General features: G+C 46.9%; 1 protein-coding gene across 2 annotated transcripts; it reads right to left on the bottom strand.

Annotated features, from left to right (window-relative positions):
* Positions 1-10,054, bottom strand: LOC101464451 (P2Y purinoceptor 14-like). Of its 2 annotated transcripts, none has more exons than XM_076873506.1 (4): positions 9,900-10,054; positions 3,664-3,793; positions 3,303-3,562; positions 1-1,277 (listed from the first exon to the last, which is right to left on the bottom strand). In XM_076873506.1, exons 2-4 carry the CDS (start codon positions 3,781-3,783, stop codon positions 572-574), a joined length of 1,086 nt encoding a protein of 361 aa, XP_076729621.1. In that variant the 5' UTR covers positions 3,784-3,793; positions 9,900-10,054; the 3' UTR covers positions 1-571. The 2 variants fall into 2 exon arrangements, with proteins under 2 accessions (XP_076729621.1, XP_004565055.1); XM_004564998.2 differs by having other exon boundaries at positions 3,664-3,860; positions 9,900-10,052.

The raw sequence follows: 10,054 nt of genomic DNA, 5'->3' as shown, positions 1-10,054 counted from the left end.
TGTGATAAATGTATTCGATTTATTTATATCCAAAGCAGTTTGCATACAAATTGTGGCTCTGGTTCAGGTGAACAATAACATAATGTACATATTTACAGTTTTTTAAACACATGGGTTTTTATGCAGTGGTTTTACGGGTCCAGTTCACCTGAGACCAAATCGGACTGCTTCCTGTAAATGAGCTTGAGAAGAGGCTAGTTTGGACGTTTTAAAGGTACATCAGTGCAGGAGGAGGTCATAAAATGTCAAAACCTCTGAGATATGTTGGCTTGCAGTTTAGCTGTCCATCAGGGATCATTTATATTCACAGAGTTAAAGAAGATAGACGATAAATAGTTGCTAAGTGATGAAATTCCTCATCTATTAAAAAATACTTCAGTGTACTGACATGACTTTTCTTAATATTTAGGCCTTTGATAGCAAACAGGAACGTTTCAGTGCAGGTCTCTGAAAAGCCCGACGTGGTACCACCCCGTGTCCTGAAACAGCTGGTCCCAGCAGGCAGCTTTGGCACATAGTTGCAGTTTTTAAAGCTCACATTCATCACAGTCGTTCGTGTGCTAGCTTAAAGCTACAGCACGCTGGTCCTTGTCGTTGGGGTGAGCGATAGCTTCCTTTTGATGGAGCTCTGCGTATCGCTGCTCCTCCTGTCTGCGTTCGCTGCGACCGTTGACACCTCTGGAGTGGCTAGTGCATTCTTGAGGCTCAACCTGGCCCGGAAGGCCTTGCAGAAGATGAAGTAGATGAGCGGGTCCAGGCAAACGTTGAGAACTGACACAAAGACCGCCATTTCCTTCACGTAGAAGAAGACCTGGCTCCACGAACAGTTGCTGGTCTTGGATGTGTAGGCGTAAGGAAGACGAACCAGGTGGTAGGGGACAAAGCAGACGCAGAAGACGCTGACCAGCACCAACATGTTTCTGCGTGATCTGGCGAGCTTCTTGGACCCGATAGACGCAGGCTGCTTCTCCTGTGCCACTGAAAGCTTGCGAGAGGTTTTGTAGTAGAAGAAAACCAGGCAGACGAGGACGGTTACAAAGATGGTGGCCGAGAAGACGTGGATGATTTTGTAAAGCACGTTGAGCTCTTTACTGTGCATCTCATCACAGCTCACTTTTGTTAGTGTTTCATATACCGGCTTTTCTGTTATAAGAGAGACCAGGATGTAGGAGCTCGTCACAGTGATGAGGAAGACCCAGGTTAGGATGGATGTTATCTTAGCACCTCGTACTGTCTGCAGCATGTGATTTCCCAAAGGGTGGACGATCTTCAGGTACCTGCAGGGAGGAGAGAGCTATCAGTGTGTGAGTCAAACCAACTCTTTCACCTCCTGAAAACCAAAGACTAAGCATGTTCATCCAGTGTGGACTCATGTTCTCCCAGCCTGCACTTTCCACCGTGTCTGCAGCCACTGCCTGTTGGATGATTATGCCCCAAAGAAACGCTTTAACCTATAAGCTTTACGCACAAAGACTTCCTCTTCAGGAAGGCAGGAGGAGAGGGAGCATTTCAATGAAGACAGGAAACCCTTTATTCACAGGGACATGGCTGATGATTGACATTTCAAAGTAGACTGATAACTAGATTCTAGTCTGTTCCCCCAAAATTTGAAAACTACTTCATGTCCAGAGTTGTTTGGACTCACACTGTTACCAGATCCAGATCTGTGTGATTCAAACTGGAGCCGCCTCTTATTAAACTCACTGTGACAGGGATACAGCGCTGTATGGGTTCACTGAGTCTGACAGGGGTGTGAACACGTGATCTACCGTATTTGTCGGACTATAAGGCGCGCTTAAAATCCTTTAATTTTCTCAAAAATTGACAGTATGCCTTATGTATGAATTCTGGTTGTGCTTACTGACCTCGAACAGATTCTATGTGCTACACGGCGCTCAAACATCTGTCGTAGGCAGGAGCCTGGAGGACATGGAGGAAGCACGAAGAATGAGTTGAGTAAAGTTTGACTTATCTGACTGTTTTGTTTCGCTGAATGCGCCTTATAATCCAGTGCACCTTATGGTCCGAAAAATACGGTAATCTGGCTGTTTCAGCTTTCCTGGGTTTGGGGTTTTCCATTGGTCCGTCTCAGAGTGGGTCTAAAACTTTTCAGGTCCAGCAGTAACAGCCGAGATCGAGTGGAGATGCACCACAGTGGTTTAAGCAAAGTCAACAGTACACAAATGTTAAATGCAGATGCACCGATGGTGGTGTTTCACTACTTAAATGACCCTTTTGATGTGTGCGTGTTTGTGTAATGTGTGCAAACGTGCTGAGTCCGTGATGAACTCTGCTGTTGATTTCATTCTGCTGCTTCAGCTCTGACCACGGAGGCAGAAGTAGCATCGAGACCACATCCTTTGCTTTTCAAACACGTATGACAGTATCCTGCTGATACCTTTGTGCGGCTGCAGAGACAACACGCAGCGTCGCACTGGCCGCCCTCAGGTGAACTGACAGCTGCTAGGATCAGGCTCATGTCTACATCTGTACCTGTAATTTCCTCCTGTTTAGCTGAGAAGCCAGATGAACTGTAGCCACATGAGTTCATAAAATACATGGTAGCCCTCCTAAGTGATTCACTGCTCACCTGGTGGATGTTACAAAGTCTTACGATCCACCTGGTGAGCACCGCCCCGCCCAGGATCAGGTTAGGGTTGTATTTTTGGACTCCCGGGTACCTGGAGAGGTAACGCGCAAACGCCACACTGGATTTGAACCCTACTCATGCTGCTGTGACCTAGTTCTCGGGCGATGGCACTAATCGCCGCGGCGCGCCTGCACATCGTGGACTGTTTATGGTTTTTACAAAAAGAATCTGTCATGTATGCAGGTGGCACTCAGCTCGGTGCCATGACCCGAATAAAAGCCAGACAAACGTAACCACGTTCGATTTCCTTGAAATTTAAGTTGACACAGAGTGATGACAATCATCTACCACAAGATAAGAACCCACATCCCATCGGCTGTTGGTGCGCTGAAAATGTTTACAGCAGACACAAACGTGTTACAGCCTCGGCGTCGTCATCTCGCTCAGCTTTGTTTTGGATTGTTGGGGATTTTTTGACTTTTGGCGTCTGTTTTCGTTCCCTCTCTGTTCCCTGTTTTTTGTGGTTTTTTGTAGTTTTCTTTCTGTCCTTTGAGATTGTCTCCACCTGTCCTCTGTTCCCTGCTGGGTCTCATCTGATTATTTAAAGTCCTCTCTTCTCTCTAACGCCTGTTTTTTCCCTGCTTTCGCATGTTTGCCTCAGTTGTGTGCAGTTCTTTGTCGGACCCCTGGAGTGTCCTGATTACGTTCCCACCTGTTAGCAGCGATGAAGCCCATGAACATGATGCTGGCGTACATGTTCAGGTAGAAGGCCGAGGCACCGAAGTTGCAGTAGACCTTGCGGATGATCTCAGACTTAATGTTGGCGTACTTCATAATTCGCAAAGGGAGGCAGAGGCTGATGAGGAAGTCGGCCGCTGCCAGGTTCTTCAGGAAGAGGGTGACGCTGGACACGTGCCGCTGACCCCTGAAGAAGTAAACGTTCAGGGTGAAACCGTTGAGGAACAAACCGACCTGCAGACACGGGAGGGACAGGAAGGAGGTTTGCATCATTTAGTCAAAGTTTAATATTTATTTTCTGCCACATCATGAAGACAGAGAGGACAGCGACTCACTAGAAACACCAGGGTGTAGATCACCATGAAGAAGATGTGGGCTGAGGTGTCCTGGATGTCTTCATAACAGCTGGAGTTACTGTTGTTGTTTCCGGAGGGGTCGAAGGTCGAAGCTGCCATGTTTCCAGGTCTGGAAAGACCAACCCGGGTTAGACGGCGGTTAAAACAGAGACGGTCACCACGGGAACTGCTGAAGGCTAAAAGGGAAGTGGTACAACACATGGTTACCAATCGTGCCTTTTTCAGGAGGCTGCTGCTCTCACGCCACCTGAACAAATGTGATGCTAAATAAGAGGAAGCTTTTAGTAATAACCAAAACAAAAACTTGTGGTGAAAGGCGGCGAAAATCACAGACGGCCAAAGAAACTGGATATTTAAAAACAGCAACAACGCTGATGCAGAGGAAACAGAGGTAACTGGGATTTTTCTAATACAGACCTCCATCCAGACCAGATTCAAACATGTGAACATAAATCACACCGTGAACAGCAAACGGATACAAAGAGAAACTCAAACTATATACATGCTGAACAGGTGAGGAGAAGCTGACCTGCTGTAATGATATTTCATCATTTAAGCCATATTCACACAGGACAGCTCCTTCCTCCCTGCAGCCGTCAGACTGTACCAACAAACACAGATGTTTACATCTGCGCTGCAACTTGCACTATTTTATCAACCGATTCACACTACAACCAGGGTTTGCCTCTTAACTGTATTTAATTTTATTTTATTTAATAAGGGTGCAGGACTCTGTTTTTGGTAACCATCGCCCTCGATGTAAATATGTAAAAACTGTGTATGTTTCTGTCCTGTGTCTTGTGTACTGTTTGTTTGTATTTGTGTCTTTCTGGCTGCTGTGACACCCACATTTCCCCCCAATTAAAGGATGATTCTATTCTATTCTATTCTATTCTATTCTAACATTGTTTTAATTCCATATTAACGTGCCCACACACGCTTTTTTCTAACATTTGCAGATACTTATGTTAATATTTGACACCAGGTCTTATTTTTGTGCTCAATAGTGATGACATCACTCGACCGCGCCTGTGATTAGAAAGAATGATGCTATGATGCCGTCTGGGGCGGCGACTCTACGCCACGCACTGTGTGGATGTGGAGAAACGTGCTGTGGTCGTCCCGTAAACTCCTGCGTCACACATCAGCGACGCTCTTTTCACCTCTAAAAGGTCACTGAGGGTTTTTTTATTTACTACATGATTAATGTGACGTTTCTGTTTGACCTGAATCTGATTTTTTACCTTATCATGTTTATTTATATCAAACCATTTTTAAATCCTGTGGAGGTGCGGCTCAGATTCTCGCCACAGCCCAAAACAGTCACATCATCAGCAAATGAAAGTCACTTTAGAAAACCTTGTAAATATCATTGATGTGTGTCATAACCCGTGTGGTAAACACAGAGTGGACGTGTTTCCAGAACCACAGATTTGTTTCCTTCGGTGTAATTTCTCATCTCTTCTGTGAGATGTGTTGGCGGTTGCATTGTACACCTGACACACCTGCACAGTGACACAATGGTCTGTCACTGCAGTTTTTCTGCGCTGCAAACACGGCCTCGTAGCTGTGCAGCAAACAGGACAGCTGACAGCAGCAGCTGCGTTACTGCACTCGTCTCTGTCAAAGTCAGCAACATGTGGCGTGATGATGATCATTAAATCACCTGTGCCTCTCACAGAGCAGCGCGTCTCCTCCTGACGATCACAGCGGCTCAGACTTTCCTCCCGGAGGAGGAGGAGGAGGGCTGTCGGTCTGATCTCCTCATCGATGCGACGATATGTGACCTCACAGAACCGATCGCTCTTATCTTTTCATCGGCCCGTCTCTTCACAGGTCAGAGACGCAGGAAGGATCCTGCTAGACTGCGTTGACCTACTTACTATCATGAGCTTATCTGACCTCAGATCAGCACCCGTCTGTGCTTTTATTGCACAGTGTTTGTTTCATGTGTTCCACTTTTTTAATGATGTTGTTGTTACTGAAGCGGAAAGATCACTGCATTCACACGATGACGGGCAGGTGTGGGAAGTTTCGTGAACCTAAACAGAAGCCGGCTCATCTTCATAGCCTGACCCCGATCACTGACAGCATCGTAACCAAGGCCTCCTCCTCCACACGTTCCATCTTCTGTCCTTACAGGTCGTTACGTCTGCAAAGCCCCGGCCCGATAAACCAGGACCAACATATGTCAGGGTAAAGCCCAGGAGCCGCCATGAGTCCAGAGGAAGTCCCGCTCTGCCTGCTTCTACTGGCCTTCACCACGGCTCTGAATCCTAAACCTCACACAGTCACGTTTGCTGTGTGGCAGGCAGGAGAGTGGACCCAAATGCAGGACTCACAGGACACAGAGGAACTGAAGGAGGCAGCTTTCACTGCGCTGTGAAAAACTCAAATACAGGAAACAAGAAACAAAGCATAACAACTAGAAGCTGGTAAACCAAGGCCACAGGAAACGAGGACCACGGAGGAAACACACAGGAGACGTACGACACGACAAAAGAGAACACAGCGCTGAAATACACAAGGGAGCAGGAACCGGAAACAGGAGGGAAGCACAGCTGGGACTAATCACACATAATAAGACGAGGGGAAGCAAAGCTAGATACACTGACATGAGACTTTCAAAGTAAAACAGGGAACACAAGACTATCAAAGACACTGACGAGAGCTGAGACATAGAGACACGACGGTCTGAGGAGACAGAGGGACTCTACGAGGGACACGGGGAAGACAAACAGAAACTGAGACTGTAACACAAGCAGAACCAAAACCATGAAAAAGAATGAAAGAGAAAATAAATTAACCACAAACACTGAGTCAGAACACTCAGGACCATGACACACAAGTCTGATATGAACCTGTGAGGGCTGCAGAGCAAACACCACGGCAACAGGCAGCCCCGTATCATCATCATCATCATCATTATTCTAGAAGAAGGGATGATTGATTTCTCCACAGAGGTCTCCCTCCCTCTCTGAGCAGCTAATATAAAATCAGCTGATGCTGAGGTTTCACTCGTGTGACTGAGAGGACCGGCGGGCCCACACCCCCTCTTAAACTCTGCAGACCTTCACACACTCGAAATCTGAGCTGATGTTTCACGCCTGTTGATGTGGCCGTTCACACCGACTGTGCAATTTTGCAGGAGGAACGTGAAACCAAACTTGAGTCTTCAGAGACGAACAAACACATCTGACCAATCAGGTCACTGCATTTGGCAGCAAATCAAAAGCCCATACTGAGTACAGCAGAAACAGGGAAATAAGCGAGTGTGACCTCAGACAAACGACTGCACGCTGCTCTCAAACTAGTTATCAGTTTCATCGCTCGCTGTCCACAATCGTTTTTTCCACAGTGGGGTTTTTTAGGAAAATGTTCAGCGAGTGTATGTAAGTCGATACGTTTCCATTTGAAGAATTCAGCCTGTAGTCTACGCTCTGGCCGAGGCGTTGGCCTCACGGATGTCGATGTGGGCTTCGTGCTGTCGGCCTGTTTATCGCTCTGACTTCACTGCTCTGTTAAACGAGGGCTTTGGGTCCTGTGCGTGGCCCTGAGGGCTGAAACGCTCGTGTCTGCGCGACAGGTCGACGCCGTTTTCTGTTTCTAATCGCACAGGTGACCCTGCAGGACTTTCAAACTAAGGCTGAAACAGCAGACGCCATCATCTGCAGGGTTGGGGCTGTTGTTTTCCTTACAGGTGTTTCCAGTTCAGGTATGTGTGGTCATGTGACGCAGCTGTTGGCAAACATGCAGAACTCGCCCTGTTTGTCCCTCCACGCTAACGTTTGTATTTGAACACACAGTGGCTTTAAAGTAAATGAAACCTCAATCTGTTTGTGATTGTGACTGCAGATATTTCCAGCTCTGACGTTTCTCTCCTGACCAATCAGCTCAGTGCTCTCTCTGCTCTGTTACATCAGCACCGCGAAGCTGCAGCTTGTGGTCACAGCGGCTTAGTTACAACAGTGCGACCCAGTTACAGAGAAACAGCAGCCACCGCTTATCGAAACTTCATGAGAATCTTTTTATTGGAAAAGAAAACATTGTTTAAAAAACTATTTCCAGATGTGACACATCAGCAGCAAAGTTTCACACGCAGAGAGGGTCTATTTTCTCTGGTGAAACCTCGTTCTGATAGTCGACTACTCAGATCATCATCCATTGGACATAAACGTACAGCTTATTGCACCAGCAGCATCTGCTCTTATATAACTATCATTAGCTTACAGCTTTAAGTGTTTCAGGTCTGTGCTAACTAAAAATAAAGACAAGATGATAGTTTATTAAATTTTAATGAATTCTGCAGATTGTTTCGGTGAAGTTTAATAAACTCCTTGCTATCTAAAATATAACAGGACACCGGAGTAAATTCTGGAGCATCTCACACTTCTGATGATCAGCTGTCTGCTTGACGTTTATTCAGCTGTGTAAAAACTATAACTTTAATCTCAGCCAAACCGATTTACTCAGGAACAAATAAAATACTAAAAAAGCCAAACAATAACATTTGTAAGTTATCTAAGTGACTCATATATCATGTTTAACCTGAGTAGCGAAAGACGGCGGTGGGTTTGAAAACGATTTGCCGGGAGTCCGGTGTTCTCACAGCGCTAGTGAGCTTTGCCCCCGGCTAGCTATCGAGCTAGTGGGTAACAGACGTCTCAGAAAACGTTGGAGCGCTTTTGAAAATATGTGGTGTCCTGATAAACTGAGCAGATATTTGAGGTTTACACAGCTACATTCTCGCCTGAAAATATGTTAAACGTTTATTTTATGACCCAGAAAGAATAATAAGAGTAATATTAAAACTAACTAGCTGCCGCCATTGTTGGAAGCTGCGCTGGGCTGCGCTATGAATTCTGGGACACAGTTTCTTCTTCTTTGTGGTTTAACGGCAGCTGGCATCCTTGTACATGCAGTGCTGCCATCTTCTGTTTCAGTCCGTTATTACACTCTTAAATCCTGCTACTTATTCCTGCGTCTTTTGGGATCTTACAAAGCTTCAAACGAAGCGTCGACGATTTTGATAGTCGACTAATCGTGGCAGCCCTAGTCACAACGCTGCGTCGCCACCGGTAATGTCTCCCAGAAGACTCACTGACATGTCACTGACAACTAAACCTGTCCTCAAACATCACTGTGGTGTCTGTGTGTGGTCGACAGGGAGGATTTGTGCTTCAGCAGGAATCTACGCCGTACCTGCGTGAATCCGTCTGCACCTCACGAGAGATGCAGGTACACGTTGGGTCGACGCAGCCCGCAGACCATCCACACTCCGCTGCATTTCCAGCTACTTTTTCAACCACAGATTTCAAATGTCAGTGAGAGGTCAACAATCATGGTCTCAATATTAGAAATACTCATCACAGCATCAGTATAAGGACGTCAGCCCATTCCCAGAGGGAGATCAGACTGTCGGTATGGACGTGAGGGAAAAACAACAAAGTGGAAAATCCTGAGGGACAAATGTTTGACCACGAAAATAACCAAGTACAAGACGTCCCAGCGTTTCATGTTTTTGTTGCACATTAAACACCAGCACGAGTAGAAACGGCAACCGTGATGTCGGCCACACTCGGTGCCGAAGTGCAGATCAGGCCCGACAAGCGGACGATGGGAGGAGGTCGAGGGTTGCTGTGGTGACCAGTAAAAAGAGCGTTGCGTCAATCTGCCACAAATTCACATCAACTGGCCTCATCATCAAAGAGCTGCGGTGCAGTCCGCCATATTAGAAGCTTTCAGTGAGCAAACAGCGTGTAGGGTATAAATCACACCCAGACGGCGTGATGCCTCGCATCCACTTACTCCAGCACACGTGTCTCCAGACCGGGGAGGGGGGCGCCAGAGAGCCCTGATGGGACCCTCACAGCCACGGGGACACCTTCTTACTGTGAGGCGACAGCACACAAACGCAGCCAATAACCAATCAGTTACCTCGCAGCTAAAACGCTCACATCCATGGTTCTCATTAATGATGGACAGCAGAGGAAAGCAGATGTTTGGATGTTTGCACCTCTGTGCAGCCTGCAGGCCAGGAACCACTGAACCACATTAAAGATGCCACCTGTGAGACACAAGCTTGTGCGCGCCGCGAGCAGTGAAACTAATACCAACAGGTTCTGTGTAAATATAGCTGCTAATCACAGCGTTTAAAGGCCAGACATGTGACATGTAAGCATATCGGTGAGGTGGGGTAGAAACAGCAGGCTTACCTGCAGCACTGTCCCGTCTGCGCGTCTTCACGGAGAATCTGTGAGAAACCCTTTATGACTTCCTTCTGCACAGTTTATATGAGCAAGGCCAGGCCACACAGAGAGAGGGAGGGCGGTGGAGGAAGCTGGTGGTTGCTGCTGTGCTGACGTCCTGC

The sequence above is a fragment of the Maylandia zebra genome, linkage group LG14 (genome assembly GCF_041146795.1).
Source record: "Maylandia zebra isolate NMK-2024a linkage group LG14, Mzebra_GT3a, whole genome shotgun sequence".
Lineage (NCBI taxonomy): Eukaryota > Metazoa > Chordata > Actinopteri > Cichliformes > Cichlidae > Maylandia > Maylandia zebra.
Note: the sequence above shows the minus strand (reverse complement) of the source record. Positions and strands in the feature narration are given on the sequence as shown.

Bases quoted from the DNA above. Each gene is read 5' to 3' on its own strand.
- LOC101464451 (XM_076873506.1), bottom strand. From the start codon at position 3,783: ATGGCAGCTTCGACCTTCGACCCCTCCGGAAACAACAACAGTAACTCC. The intron at 3,563-3,663 runs GTGAGTCGCTGT...CCGTGTCTGCAG, and splicing joins TCTACACCCTGGTGTTTCTA to GTCGGTTTGTTCCTCAACGG. The intron at 1,278-3,302 runs GTGGGAACGTAA...TCCTCCCTGCAG, and splicing joins GGCTTCATCGCTGCTAACAG to GTACCTGAAGATCGTCCACC.